Here is a 15,413-nt window from a genome sequence, read left to right as displayed (position 1 = left end):
AAAAAAAAACAAAAAAACAAATGAACGTGAACTGGTTCATTTTTGGAACTGTGAACTTAATTCAAAATTTTAAAAAATGTACTATGAATGTGAACTAGTTCATTTTCATCTGTCTGAACTGAACTAACTAAACTAAACCCAAACAATGAATGACTGCCTGCTCTAAAATACATACAATTTAAAATGAGCCTATTGTAATTGAACAAATTGAACACTATTATGGTAAAAATGCTATGATTCAATTCTTTGTTGCAAATGCAAAGTTCTTACAACCTCTCAATGATGTCACAGGCATCTTTTTTGGTGTAAGCCGTCTTTGCTGGATCCAACTGTCCCTGAAACCACAGCAGCTTCTCACCTGTGAATAAAGAGAAGATGTTCACCTTAATTAAAAAAGGAACCATAAAAAGGATGGAAGGAGAGGGAGACAAAACAGAAGATAAGATATATATATAACTACACAAAATAATTCAAATTAAAATACTGATGCTAAAGTGCTATGTTTAAAATAGGAGATGGCAGATCATTGCTGTAAATTAAACCAAACTGTAATTGGGATGTTTGACAAATGATAACTGACCTCATGCTGGACCTAAGACACCATCTCATACTTTCATTAAGCTAAAACATAAGATATACAGCAGGTGCTCAAAATAAATGGATAAATGAAAACCCATCTTACCAATGCTGCTCAGACGTGTGGCTTTGTCATTTTTCTGCCTGCGGTATCAGAGAAGACAGTGGAATGAAAATGATTCTAGTTTGCAAAGTCAGTTTTGTATTCGGTAGTTAAAGGTAAAGTTAAACTACTGAGATTCTCAGTTTTATTTTTGCACCTCCTGATGTTGTGAAATAGTGTTAGACACTGTAGCTAAAGCCTTAACACAGTCTGAAACCCACTTTCAAACTTGTGAAAGCTACATTTTGTTTATGAAAGCAAGAACTGGGACAAATATAGTCTAGATTTGACAAGTCTGAGTGTAGTGGTTTTCCATCAGTGCCTGGTCCAGTGTAGTCTAGACAAAAAAAACTGTTAAACTCTTTGAAAGACTTTAACTACCATGTCTAACACGCTGCTCCAACAGTAAGAGGTGCAAAATATTGTATTTTCTCTTGCTTCATGATGAAAATCTAATCTGTGACGATACATTTGAAATGTCTATTACAGATGCCGCAACAAGTGCACATAACACATCACAGCACAAACAGTCACAATAACAACATCCATCACTGCAGAGAAGCACAGACATGCTACACTAAAGATACTGTGTGTTACCTGTTGTATTTTATTCAGTCTCCACTCACCTTTCTTTCCTTTTCAGTCGGATTTCCTCTCGGGCCAGATAAGCAGCTTTCCTGCTGAACGGGTGAACGACTTTCTCCGACACTTTTCCTTTTTGAACTTTTGGCTGAAAAACATAAATTCACGGTCACAACTTTCAACTTGCGTTTAAACTGCTGAGATCGTTTTAACAAACATAGTATGAGCTTAAACCAGAAACATTAACAACCGAGAGAAATTGGTTAACAGGGACAGTACACACGAGTTTTACCATTTTGTCTATTTGGAAACACGCGTTGTGCTGCTCTGTTGACAACTGCACCGGAAGCGGACTGGTCCGTCATCAAATTGTGTCCGGGTGTTTTGCGGGGAAAACAACAGCGTTCCTGTTTCCAATGTATTATGAATTCAAGCTCATTAAACATGTCAAATTATTAACAAATATTCTTCAACCAGAAGGTTTGGACTAACACATCCATCTACTCATTGGGTTTATTAATAAACTGCTAATATCAGTTTTAATATAGAAAATGATTCAAGTATAGCAAGTATATGTTCATGAACATTTGAAGAAACACAAATTTTTAATGTTTAATTCTGCTGGGGCTGTATCACTTCTTTTCAATTAAAAAAAAATAAACGTAATATGTAATTTAGCTAAACTACATCTGTAATTGTGCTTCAGTAAGTTTGGTTCAAGAAAGCTCATAATTAAAACACAATTTTTTCATGATCTTCAAGGTCTTGATAATAAGACATAAGATAAAGCTACGGAAAAAAAGTCACCTTACTTGTCAGTATTGATATTTATTCACCATATACTAAAGAGTAATATTTGCACAGCAACACACCGTTCTGGTTCAACAACATACCGGTAAAATAAACCTGGTCGAGGAATTCAAGTTTGTACATGTGAAGAGGTGTAGAAGAGGTTTGTGTTTGTTAAAAAAACAAGACAATAGGATTCAAATCTGTGAACAGATGACATTATTGTCAGGTAACTCAAACACAGAAGTGCAGAAATGAAAGATAAAGCGCAGAAAATAGAACGAAACCTTTCCGGCAGTTCCTTAAAGGTGTAGATTTTCAAGCTGGACGGTGGCACAGGCTTGAAAATCTACTACACCTTTCAAGATATGCTGCGGATATGAAGGCTTTGTGATCGGACTGTCATATAATTTATATAAATCTCTTTGCCACAAACACATTTTTTTCTCATACACAAACTTTTCTCAAGCAGATTTATTTTACAGGTTTACAAAGGTTGATTTACAACTACAAACTTTGGAATTATTTGTAAACATTACTTTACAAGCTCAAAATCATTTTGACACTAATTTGAGCCTTTATTGAGTAGTGAGTCAGGGGAGTAGTTTTCTTTTTTCAATCTCTTCAGTGAAAGTTTCCAACAGAAAATGTTACTCAAAATATTAGCAACAGTGTGAAACAACATGACATACATTACATGATTGAAAAAGAGCGAGGCCATCTGACCCCCATGTTGGGAACCACTGGACTGAACTGTATATAAAGTAAATATACTTGCTACACTTCAACCAGCCTCAACAGTTCAAGTTCCACATTGATCAACAAATGGGTGTAACGTTTCAGTTTCATGTGCGTCTGCGATGAGCTCAGATTTCTTCAGTGCTCCTAAATGATGCCAACGGGAAAAAAAGAAAAAACACTTCCAAGGAAGGAGAATCTGACGCCTCATAGATTTCATCTTATCAAAGCAGAAAATCCAAATGTCCAGTGGTGGAAGTGCCCAGATCATTCATTTATGTAAAAGTACCAATCCAACAATGTAAAAAATACTACATATCAAGTAAAAGTCCTGCATTTAAAATCCCAATTAAAATTTTAATCAGTGAAGCATCTAGTGATTGCTCTGAAATAAACGTCAGTGTAATGGAGTATAAAACTAATGTAAAAAAACAAAACAAAGGTGATGTAAATTTTGCACAACTCTTCTAAAACATTACATGTCATCTGTCATGTTGATAAATAAGTCAGTGAGTTACACCTTAACAGACTGACTCAGATTGTATGACTCAGTTAGATCAATAGAGTCCTTTCAGTGGGGAATAGCAGTCACGTACAAATTTCACAATATGAGTTGGCTGCACAATCGCAGGCAAGGATTATAAAAACAAAGATTCTTCAGTTTTGGTTTTCTCTGAGCCAAAACTTTCAAGACTGTTATCTCTAAAGTCGTCATTTTAATTTACCATCACAGAATAAGATCTGAAGTCTCCTCTTCATTTGGCACCATTCTTTCTGAAAGCTTTTAATGGTTTAATTCATTGTCATTTTGAATCCAAATAGGTCAGAGTAGGTCGAGGTTTTATGTAACTGGGCTGTTTTTCTGGGTGAGGACAAGAATCCCTAGAGAAAAAGATCTGTGACTTGACCATAAATGGACGGATAGATGCATGAATTTATACACTACTGATTAACATCCTGATAATGAGAGAGGGGCAGGTAACAAAAGAAGACGGACTGGTTGGTCAGGGTTTCATCTTACAGCAAGAGAATGACCCAAGACATTAGAAGAAAAGAAATACCTAGGCGGGGGAGGCAAAGTCTCTGGAGTAGTAACCTACAAGTGCAGAACATTTGTGGGAACTTGTGCAACAGTGTTGGGACAAACTTTCTGAGCAATACGTCCTTTCCATTGTAGAAAGAACGTCACAAGTGTCTTCAGGTGCTAGGTGAGTCAGAAGAGTCAGTCATTCATTTAGTCAGTCATTTAATTCAACAAGAAGATTCCGGGATTCCTTGCTTTTACGTTTAGATTTACTCATTTGAAAGACGCTTTTATCCAAAGCAACTTACAAAGAACAACGCTGAAACTTCACTGCAGTACGAGAACTTGGTGTAGCGACTAAGTACTACATCTATTCAATAAGTGCAAAGAGAGGAGGTGCTCTCAGAAGAGATGAGTCTTCAAGAGGTTCTTGAAGATGGAGAGGGGCGGCCCCGCACTGATAGCATTCGGTAGCTTGTTCTACCATCGGGGAACCACAGATGAGAACAGTCTGGACTGAGATTGTCTTGTGTGCCTGGGATGGCAGCGTTGAAAAGGAGCATAAGTCTGGATGATTGAGTCCAAGTAGATGGGTAAGGACCCAGAAGTCTCTCTGAAGGCAGCGTAAGTGAGCGGCCATGAGTAGCCAGTGCAGGTGAATGAATAGTGTGACGTGCCCTTTTATAGGTTGATCGAAGACCAGCCGGGCTGCTGCATTCTGGATCATCTGATAGGGTTTCACTGCGTGTGAGTGGAGAGCATTGCAGTTGCTTTTAAGATCTCCAACTGTTTATTTTTAATATTTTAATTTCAGAAACACTGATACACTCAATTATGTAAATTTAACTAACGGCAGTTAAATGGCTTATTAGACTGAGAGAAATCATTGAGCCTTTATTACTGGATTATAATAACTGCACTAGAGGTGATAAACAATGGTATTTTTTTCAACCTGGCAACCCAAAATTTGTTTATTAATAATAGCTTATAGCTAATTCCCCAGATTTTCCCTCTAGTGCCACCATGAAGCTGGCATTATCCCAACCAGTGGGAAACTTTTCATCCCCCACCTGTATGGCCCACATCTGGACATACTGGACTGCTGTTGTGACTGTCCACATACAGATGCACTAACCCTCAATACAGATATGTCAGCATCACTACATACATGTGCTCTTACCCCAGTCCATCCACTCCTACATTTCACACCTATATCCATTATATTCGGTTATTAAACCGTACTATTGAATCCTCTAGATCCATGATTCTCCTTTATGACCTATGATGTAAGCATTGTTTTTATTTACATTGTTTGATTTCATTTTTCTCTTTCTTTAGATTTTGAATACAGTCTGTCTTTGTGAAAACGTCTCCACCTATATTGGATTGTTTGTTATAAAATTTGATACACATATTCATGTCCCTGCCAGGATGACTTATAATAACTTTGAAGATCCCTGAACTTTTCATCCAGTGCCTTTATCAAGTTAAAAATGACCTTGTTTTATGACCAAATCTAACGTCATTCCCCTCAACCTCAGCTGTACTCGTGCTGTGTGCTGTGTTAGGCGATAAGTAGAAAATGTATCACCATGATAATCAATGGAACAGAAAATTAATTTTGTCCTCAAAGAGCATGTAGTGTTCTGGGTTTCTTTACCCTTTAGCCTGTTGCTTGTCATGTAAGAATCAGCACATATTAACCAAACCCCTCACTTCTGTGAAGTGGCAACCAGCTGTATTCAAAAGGAAGGAAGTGTTGTTTAAATTGTTTATCAATGTATGAAAAATGGTCTCAGATGAGAGAAACCACAAGAAACCACAATCATCCTGTCTAAACCTGCTATCACCATGCTTCCGCAGTGAGATGAAGAAAAGACTGTATAGTCTTAATAAAGTAGGCCAACAGTCTTTGCCCATAGATAATCATAACAGCATGACCCTCAAATTCATGACCAGCATTTCACCACAAAGACTGACTTATGATCCTGCCTGAGTTGAGTAACAACAAACAAATTTACAGCCTTGGAGTTATTTTAAGCACGAGTTAGACACGTTAACAATTTTCTCAAGAGATAGCAGACCATCTGGCCCTCACTGAGCTCATACAAATTGTTTTCCCTTCCTTAAAGTTTGTTCAGCTTCCCCCTCACTCTGTATGGCTGCATACCTAACCGGCAGGAATGTGATTGTACTGCAGCTGAGGAGCCGTCAGACTTGTGGCTACAAGCACACAGTGGATTGCATCACATCCGAGTGAGTTATCTGTGCGAGTCTGAGGGTGTGTGATTTTTTTTTTCTCTCTCTCTCTCTGCCTTCCATTTAACATGTTAAGTCAAATCAGGAAGTGTGATGCTGTGACAGTACAGAAGGAAGCAGGCACATAATGGCACTATGTCTGCCTCTCGGCCTGGTAACATGAGAGGCCTCTGGGTGAAGACCCCTCTCCTGCTGCTGCTGCTGCTCTTGACCACTCTGTCTGGCACAGGTAGGACTGGGGACATAGTTTTTTTACTCCCTGAATTAAGACGTCACAGCACTCTCCACTTTCCTGTCTCCTCGCTGCTTGCTCTTTTGCGCTTCAGTCGTTTTTTCTGACTTTGTTACTGTGATTTTATCTTTTTGACTGAAAGTGAAGAGTATTTATTATTGATACTGGTGTACTTTTGTTTCTTTTACAAAGATATGAGAAGCGGCAGACAGAGCAGATAAATCAAAGTACTAAACTACCAAAGTACTAACATTTTTAAAAGCAAACTTTGACACTGTTGCAGTATACAACATTGGTATATTACTATCTTACCTTTCAAACGGATCATGGTCATTCCTCTTTCGTTTAAAAGCTAGTATTTTTCTTAAGCAAGAGAAACATGACAAAGCTCTGTCAGGAACAAATTGCTCAACGTGATGAATATTTCCACCTATTCCGCTCTGTTCAATGCATGAATTTTGCAACAATTTTGATTTTTTTTTTTTTAGTGAGCTTTTGAAATCATGCAGACGGAAGTCCTTAAGTTCCTGTATGAGATCTGACTTAGTGACAGTTACTCTCCTCCTCTGCAGATGTTGCTTTTAAAACTCCCAACAATCTTCTTCTACTTGTGTGTTTCACTTTTAATGTAAACGATGCAATTGTTTTCTTTTAAGTCTCACTGTCCTTTACAATAACAGTGACATGGGACTGTGTAAAGTAATAAGAGGTGTTGTGTTGCAGTGTTATGCCAAAGTGAAGATTACGATGAAAATACAGAGACTGAGGCACCAGAAACCGATGGCTCAGACCCCGCTGTTGATACAGAGCCCTCTGGTGAGATGTCAATAATCAAATATATTCCAGAAATAATAATAATATTAATACACTATGTGGCCAAAAGTATGTAGATAGAGGTGTCCACGTGTGGTGCTCTTCTCATTTCCTGTTTAGGGTTAAACCAATTACAGTGACTTGCAGTTCTAGTTTTGAAAAAAATAGCAATAATATTCCTTTATTTCACCGAGTAAAACTGAGACTGAGACTGAAGGACAGTGTTTGTTCCTCATTCTGGTTAAAGTTGTCATATAGGTGTATTTCTTTTATGCCTTTGGACCAACTGCGTCTTTACAACCAAATCTTGTGGAAAGACTTGCCAGAGGAGCGGAGGCTGTCATACTTTTGGCCGTGTGGTGTATGCTGAATAACACTCAGTAGTTTTACTCATTGTTAATATGATGATGTGCCACTCTCTCTGTTTGTAGAGCCCCCAAGTCTTAATGAAGCCACATCACAACCCTACTTTACAGAAGAGTCAGGTAAAAGTCCACCAGAGCTTTTTCTCTCTAATGGCCCCTCTACCCTTTGAGAGAGTATTGTATTACGAATGATTTACTGATTTGCTTACTTTTTTCTTTTCATGAACACTTTTATTAAGCTTTAATTTTTGAAGAGGGATCAGTCATGTCGTTATGAAAGATAACGATAAGATGGTATCATCTTTGTTTTGCTGTTTGTATATTGTTTGTGTTTTTTCCTGTGTTGTATGTAGTTTGTAGTTGGTTTAATGTATCTTAAAGGCCAATCTAGGGACTGGCTAATATATACATTAAATAAAATAATAATTAATACCTATATATTGTATGTACAAAAGAAAAAACAAATAGCGACGAAGTACACTTCCTGATGACTATACATTGTATAGATCAAACAGTTGGAGTTCAGAGAATCAAAGTATATTTTTGAGCACAATTCATTGAGATATGTAAATACAAACCTAGAAAATTCTGTGCTCACCCATCATTGATACCCAGCACAAAGGTCTTAGTCCCCAGATGACGAGAACATTTGAAGATTTCTACACTCAGATGTCAATTTATTAGGTACCCCAAGCTAAAACTACTGCAATCTAATGTAATAGTCCTGCAATTTGTGTTTGTATTGAAACTGTGTTAAAGACGTGTTGAGTCAAACAGTTTGTGGTGCTGTTGAATTGAATCACTTTATACATGATACAAGTGTTCCTGTTGCTTTAAATAACAGACACACCTCTCTGTATCATGCAAAACAGTTCCACAAACAACACCCTCCAAAATTATCAGTTGAATCAACACTTCTCTAAAACAAATTCAATAGAAACAGAAGTTTATAACTTTCATGAAGGTAGTCTTTATTGCAGGGCTGTTGTTTTAGACTGCAGCAGTTTTACATAGGTGTTCCTCATAAACTACCAACTGAGTGTATGTGGAAAGTGCCAGAAACAAAGAGCAAAAGAAAAAATGCGATATGAAACTTACTTTGCCAAGCTGAGTTTCTTGCTATAAACATGAATGGATTGTTCACATTTATCTTTTGGTCGATCACTTGTAGAACCCAAATCAGCTTCCCACATTCTTTTAATTTTATCTGCCTATCAAATGCAGCTCTATGAGTGAAATAGCAAAGCCACCTGCAAACAAATTTAACTTTGCACATATGAAGCTCTGAATGTTTTTTTTTGTTTGTCAGACTTGAGAATATCAAACTCGCCTTTATTCTATCGCTTCTTGGCACCGTGTGGAGAGAGGAAGCAAAACTAGTACATCAGTCAGTACTCACTGAAACCTGTCAGTAAAATTAACTAATTATTTCCATTAATTGTTTTTGTTTCCACTTGAAGCGGGCGATGGGGAAGACACTGGTTCAGGAACTCTCCTCCCTGGTATGTCACACCAACATAGCAGCACAGTACTGATTTGTGTCTAGATTCCCTGTAAATGTAAAATCATTTTTATACTGTTCGTATTAATAATTAGACAAAAATGACAATCCCAGAACATAACAACAGTTTGAGTGCCATCTGATTTGAAGAGAAAGAGTTTTGCATTTTGGTTCCAGAGAAATTTGGCACAAATTCAGCAGGATGCATGTAGTTATTCAAATGATACATCACAAGCCTCTGAGTTTAGCCTGGCTGCGCTGATGATGACTGACTGATCATTGCTCTCTTGCTTCTGCTGAAATTTTTGCAGTAGCAGTGGACCCCAGCGCTATTATTTCCACCATCCCACCAGAGGACGATGAACAGAATTTGGGTGTCATCATCATCCCGCTCTTTGTGGGGCTGGTGGTCATAATCATTGGCCTGATAGTTTTAGGCATTTTCATCAGCCGCGGACGGATCAACAAAACAAGAAATCAAGGTATGTCCATCACAAGAGGGAACACTTTAAAGGGTCAGTTCACCCAAATCACCTGGCTCCCTGTGCATATTGTTTTGGTTTCATTTGCAGGGATTTTTCAGTGGGTGAAAGTTAATTTTATTTTTGGGAGGCTCAAAGCATCGGAAGCTTCACAACAGCAAATATATAATGTCACCTGTCTGCAGTGAAATCTGTGGAGTATACTATCAAGTGTCAAATTACTATGTAATTACTACAGATGCTTTTCTGTGTGACTAGATACCAGCAGGGTTAAGTGGAAAATATATTTTTATGTAATTTGGGGCAACTGATGATAAGTCTGACTTCATTCTTATAACATAATAAATTAATATTAAACAAAACTCAACTATCAACTCTTTATCAATATCTGTAATTAATATAACTCCAATATCTCTCAACCTATTTAGCTAGTTAGATACTTAAAGTTACAGATGGGCTGTGTTCAGTTACTGTAATTCTATTTGCCGTTTTAATAACAGTGATTGAAGCATGTTCTCTTCTGACAGAGCTAAGAAAAGAAGATCCATATTTGGATGGATCCAACACTGAGAAGGTGCCAATGTAAGTACTGAGAATTTAATCTAATTGATTTTTCTACAAATGCTAATTTAAAGGAATGTAGCAAATCATGTTAAAATGTTTCATCTCAGTTTAATGTACAGCATCTTAATCAATCTTAATGTCCAAGTCTTAGCAAGTGTTTACCCTCAATGTGTAATTTCCTGTCTGCAAAACACAACATGTGCGTAAAGGAGGTTTGGATTTTATGCAATTGTGAGCATTGCGTTAAAGATGGAGTCATTGCGAGTTAAGTCTTGTGGTTACACGCAATATCTTTCTCCAGTTGTAATTGCTCTGCTACTTACAACATCTCGAACATCAGATTCACTTCACAAAAGAGTTGGAAAGAAGGTGTTATAAAAAATTCATTAACACAGTAACAAGGAGAGTGGACTCAGCTAACTGTTGCAGTTTAACTAAATTAATAATAAACAACCCAAGAATCATAAGACAGCTATCGCTTAAAGAGTACCTAAAACATTTGCTTGGATCAAATAGTGGATTTAACAATGTCTGTTAAACTGATGTGGACCTGTTAACTGTTCCTACTAGCAACATAATGTTCAAGTGAAACCAGCTGCTGGTGTGAGAAAGATTGAAAGTAAACATTTTGTGCCTTTTAGGCCCATGTTTGAAGAAGACGTACCTTCTGTCCTTGAACTAGAAATGGAGGAGTTGGACCAATGGATGAAAAAAGATGGTAAGTTTTTTGAAACAAACAAAAACCTGCAGCAAGTTTAAAGGAAGCTATTTAAAAACACATGAACATGAAAGGAAATGTGGAGAGGTGAAATACACTCAAATGCCATTTTATTAGGTACACCTAGCTGAAACTGATGCAGTGTAATACAACAGTCCTGCATCAAATCCTCTTTGGACCCCTTTTTTAAAAACAGTTTCAACAACAACTGAACTTTATAACCTTCACATAGGTAGGATCTGTTGCATTAGCCTGCATTTGTTTTAACTAGGTGCACCTAATAAAGAGGCAAGTAAGAGTTTCTTCCAGCAGTAACGTGAGTTGGTAGAGTTTATCCAGCAGAGGTCACTGTTGACATACAGCAAAGGGCAGAATGTCACTGTCTTGTCTGATGTTAGTTTATCACATAGTCATTTTTGTAAAGTCTGTATATTTCTTAATACGTATTGATGTAAGAATTTGATTTGTTTGCAGCATTTCTGTGACACCAATGATCACATTTATGAGGGTTTAGAGCATACACATTCATAGGGTTTGCCTGTTGGTTTGCTTGCTCTAGGAGAAACTGCAGAGGACTCTAAAAATGCATGATTCTAATTATGGTGAGCATATTTTACACTTGTTATGAAAACATCCAGCCTTGATTCAGTTTCATGTTATTCATTCCTTTTAGAGAAATTTGCTTATAACTTCATAAAACATGGGATCTCTTTGCATTTTTATTATATTGTAGTGAAATTTTATCTGGATATTGATATTATGTCTTTATAAGTGAATATAAAGGCATTAAAAAATCATTTATATTGGGTATCCTTTGTTAATATTTAATCACTTCTTTGAGCCTTGTTTGGCGATCTTGATGTCTGGCTCAGTCACTGTGTCACAGGATGAGCTGTTTTATTATGCAACATTCCTACAGGTGTGAATACAACCTACTGCAGATGAACTATCTCATTATGAATACTCTCAAAGCAAGAGTGTAAATATTCATGTTATAGCTACACATTGAGGCATTATGACAAACCTATCACATACGGCTTGTTACACAACAATGCTAACACAACACAGATCAACAGTCGACTTGGGTAACATTAAGTCTTTCCAGACGCTTTATTTTTTCTGCCAGCCTGTTTGTTGTGATGCACCAGCTGGTTTTCTAGCATGGCTGTGACTGATGAACTATGACCCTTTCATTATTACACATGGTATTGTTTGAAAGCACAAACACCCTAACATCTGTTAGTGATTACAACAGGCATGCATGGAAGTGTGGCGCAACTTAACCCAGGGATAGTCTCCTTACTGGAAAGGCTGGGAAGGCGAGGTCAAGGTCCACTCTACTGAATGTTGACCAACGTCATTTACACACTGCTTTTTCTCAGGATTTTATTTCCAAAGCTGTGCAAGGGTTAGATTCTACTTTCATTCAACAGGGAGGCACTCTGTACACAGTAGATTACTCAAGAGATCTCAAAACAGAAGTAAATGTGATGTTACTGCTGCTGTGGTTGCAAAATGTGATGCTACTGCGGCAGCTGTGCCCTGTTTGTCAGACCTGTGAAATTCCACAGCAACTTAGGCGCTGTAGTGAATCAAATTAAAGGAAGAAAGCGTATACAATGTTTTTGAAGCTGCTGAAAAAGCAAGTTTTAAAACCTACCCATTACTTTGCACTGGATGTAGTTGAAGCATAGCTGAGCCAATCTCAATACAACAATGGTTTGGTTAAGGTGTTTAGAAAAATCTGTTTAATTCAAATTGAAGAAAATGAACAAAATGGCCAAAAGCCAGCAAAAAAAACACACACTTTAAATTGAGTTTATTGAAAAAGTGCACAATTTTTACTCAAAGCTGCAGTAATATTTTTTTAAGCCACTTGGGAGCAGCACAACTAGCTATACACACAACCCTGACATGGTATCAACTCATAAAAATATGTTAGCAAATAATTGTATGTTTACACAGCCAGCAGATTCAAAAATGAGCAAAATTAGCATTAATTTGGAGTTGTTTTTCTGTCCACCTGATGAATGTAAGTAAAAAAATAACTCTCCTTTCTCTACACCAACTCCTGAGGGAAATATCTGGCTCTTTAGCTTCTAAATATTCCACTGTGTTCACCGGCTAATTGTTAACATTACCGATCTATTTGGTGCTGGACAGGTAGTGCACAGGGGATTTATCGCACTAAAACAGTGCAGCTGTTCACCCTAAAACCAAAACACTGAGCTGAAAAACACTAAAGCTCTCCATAAAACTGTGGAGGATTGTAGAGTTGGGTTATAATTCCCTGTTCGCTTGTCCCCTGAGTGAATCCTTTTTACATTTCGTATAATCATTTAACCTCTTGCTCTTAAAAAAAAAAAAAAAAAAAATTATATATATATATAAAATAAAATAAATAAATAAAAAAAATGTAAAAAATTATATATATATATATATATATATATAATATATATATATATATATAATTTTTTATTCTTTATTTTTTATATCTGCCTGCACTCCAGAGAAAGGATTAAGCAGGATTAATAACTTACCTGTATGTGTTTTAATAAATAAGAGGAACCAACACCAACACACAAATATTGAAGCTAAGTGTAACATGAAAACATTTAACAGCCAAATATTTCTTTGCTCGTCTGTTGATTTGTGGTTGTGTGCAGAGTGTGTTTCAGGTCACTGACCAGAAGTGAAAGTGTAGATTGTGTTGTGGTTATTTTTGTTGTTGAAGTTTGTCAGTTTCATGACCACAGTGTTCCCTCCTTGATGCTCTGTTAACCACACCCTGTTGTTTGTGCAGAAGCTGATGACAGCAGTAGTGGTAATAAGGCTATAGATGGACTGAACAGTAGCTACAGCCAACATGTGTTAGTGGCATTGAGTGGGCGTGCCCTCATTGCAGTCAGGATGAGAGAAAACACTCTGAATTACAGCAAAGCATCAGGTTTAAGACTTTTCTTCTTTGCTTTTATGTTTTTTTTTTGTTTTTTTTTGTTTTGTTTGTTGACTTTACCGAAAATGACAACAAAAACTTTTTTTTTTTTATAGCTTTAATAATCCTGCATATGTAGCTTCAGTACCAGTAAGATATACTGCACAGTGTAGAGTGAAACTATTCCCTGAACAAACTGTCACCAGATTTCAGAGATTATAGAGGACTGACCTCTCCTTCTCTCTCTGTCTCCCTGACTCTGACATTGTCGCCTCTCTTTCCCATGATTCCTTTACTGCAGGTTAACAAAGGACGCTCTCCCGGTATGCAAGGACACACAGTCAACAATGCATAGTTGCCAACTTGGATGTTCTGACCTCTCTACAATAATCCAGCTACATTTGTGACCACAGGAGGTAATTTGACTGCCAGGAAACAACGTCACACCACTTAGGGGACACTTACAAACATTTTTTTTTTTCAGTAAAACATTAAGCAAGAAAAATTAATTTTAAAAGTCTCTTTCCCTCCTCCTGAAAGTCCTCAGTGGAGAGCAACGTGCAACAATTGGACGTGAATGTGTTAAATAGTGGCTTTTTTTATCACAGTGATCAGTATTTTGCCTTTCATGTATTGTTTCTTTCGTGCTTTGTCTGTTTTTATTCCTTACTGCCAATATTACCGGTAAAATATACAGTATTTTCTGTCTCATCGAGTCAGCCTGAGGGAAAAGTATTTTTGTTTAAAAAAAAAAAACAACCCACTGCTGTTGCTACAAAACGTTCCCTGTTTGCTGATTCATACTGTTAAAGAGTGCGTGGTCATCTACAAGTGCATTAAGTCAATACTCTTCTCCAGCCCTTCACAGGTATGACTGCTCGTAGTTTCTGCTGATGGCTTATCTTCAGCTCAAAGCCTCTTTGTTATTTTACACTGTGTGACTCCCTCCAACTGCAGCTTTTAATGGGGAAATATCCTGTTGAGGATTGTAGGCATGCATGACAGAGAAGGCCACTCCTTTTTCATGCCTGTGCAGAGCCGGTTAGGACTAATGGAAAAAGAGTTTTTATTCGGAAACTGATTGAAATCTCAGAGTGTGAAATCAGGAGTCTTCTGTCTGTGAGACGTTTGATAAATTACTGCCCGTTGCTCAAACAGCTTTCCAAAAGCTGCTACTGATAAGATTTCCATCGCACCATAGATAGTCACTGTCTGGTTGCCAGTTTTGGCTTGTTGAATCTAAGCAGTCATTACACTGATCTAAACGTAAGTGCCACTTTCTGTAAGTGTCAGTTGGTATTTTGCAGAATCTTGCACTGTAAATATGGGAGTACAGAATAGCAAAAGATAATATTTTCATTGAATGCCTTTTGTAAATATTTCATATAAGGCTGTAGTATTTTTATTTTCCTGATGAAGCTTTGAATAAAATTTCAATAAAGAAAATATCTTGATATGTCAGTCCATCACTTTTGTCCAGAGCAAAATATCTCAACTGATATTTGACGGCTTGCCATGTCATTTATGTCCAGACATTCGTGGCCCCTTGATGATGGATCCTAATGGCTGGTAATCCTCCGACTTTTTCTCTAGTGTCACCATGAATTCGAGCGAAATGTCTCAACAACAATTTGATTAATTGCAATTAAATTCAGTTCAGATATTCAAGGTCCTCAGAGGATGAATCCTCATGTCTTTGGTCTTGGATCCTCTGGCGTTTCTTCTAGCACCA

The 15,413-nt window shown here is 37.2% G+C and overlaps 2 protein-coding genes across 4 annotated transcripts in view; one reads left to right on the top strand and one right to left on the bottom strand.

The window, feature by feature from the left end:
• Positions 1–6,750, bottom strand: part of tma16 (translation machinery associated 16 homolog) — an 8,818-nt gene extending 2,068 nt beyond the window's left edge. Inside the window, exons 1-5 of the mRNA XM_056371316.1 lie at positions 6,616–6,750; positions 1,554–1,668; positions 1,306–1,409; positions 683–720; positions 274–358 (exon numbers count right to left, since the gene is read on the bottom strand). Coding sequence (XP_056227291.1) covers positions 274–358; positions 683–720; positions 1,306–1,409; positions 1,554–1,556 — 230 coding nt within the window. The 5' untranslated portion in view covers positions 1,557–1,668; positions 6,616–6,750. The remainder of the gene's footprint in view (positions 1–273; positions 359–682; positions 721–1,305; positions 1,410–1,553; positions 1,669–6,615) is intronic.
• On the top strand, positions 6,078–15,413 carry tmem154 (transmembrane protein 154). Of its 3 annotated transcripts, none has more exons than XM_056371313.1 (9): positions 6,078–6,300; positions 7,027–7,119; positions 7,548–7,601; positions 8,942–8,983; positions 9,294–9,464; positions 9,992–10,046; positions 10,670–10,746; positions 11,306–11,348; positions 13,983–15,413. In XM_056371313.1, exons 1-8 carry the CDS (start codon positions 6,207–6,209, stop codon positions 11,335–11,337), a joined length of 618 nt encoding a protein of 205 aa, XP_056227288.1. In that variant the 5' UTR covers positions 6,078–6,206; the 3' UTR covers positions 11,338–11,348; positions 13,983–15,413. The 3 variants fall into 3 exon arrangements, with proteins under 3 accessions (XP_056227288.1, XP_056227290.1, XP_056227289.1); XM_056371314.1 differs by having other exon boundaries at positions 6,085–6,300; positions 9,297–9,464; positions 13,983–15,412; XM_056371315.1 differs by lacking the exon at positions 11,306–11,348 and having other exon boundaries at positions 6,084–6,300; positions 13,983–15,411.

Source organism: Seriola aureovittata, chromosome 3 (assembly GCF_021018895.1).
Source record: "Seriola aureovittata isolate HTS-2021-v1 ecotype China chromosome 3, ASM2101889v1, whole genome shotgun sequence".
In the NCBI taxonomy this organism is placed as follows: domain Eukaryota; kingdom Metazoa; phylum Chordata; class Actinopteri; order Carangiformes; family Carangidae; genus Seriola; species Seriola aureovittata.
Note: the sequence above shows the minus strand (reverse complement) of the source record. Positions and strands in the feature narration are given on the sequence as shown.

What these genes read in the sequence shown, in the direction of transcription:
- tmem154 (XM_056371313.1), top strand. Translation starts at nt 6,207, where the DNA reads ATGTCTGCCTCTCGGCCTGGTAACATGAGAGGCCTCTGGGTGAAGACC. An exon ending in GACCACTCTGTCTGGCACAG is followed by an intron (nt 6,301 to 7,026) that starts GTAGGACTGGGG and finishes GTTGTGTTGCAG; the next exon opens with TGTTATGCCAAAGTGAAGAT. An exon ending in CTACTTTACAGAAGAGTCAG is followed by an intron (nt 7,602 to 8,941) that starts GTAAAAGTCCAC and finishes TTCCACTTGAAG; the next exon opens with CGGGCGATGGGGAAGACACT.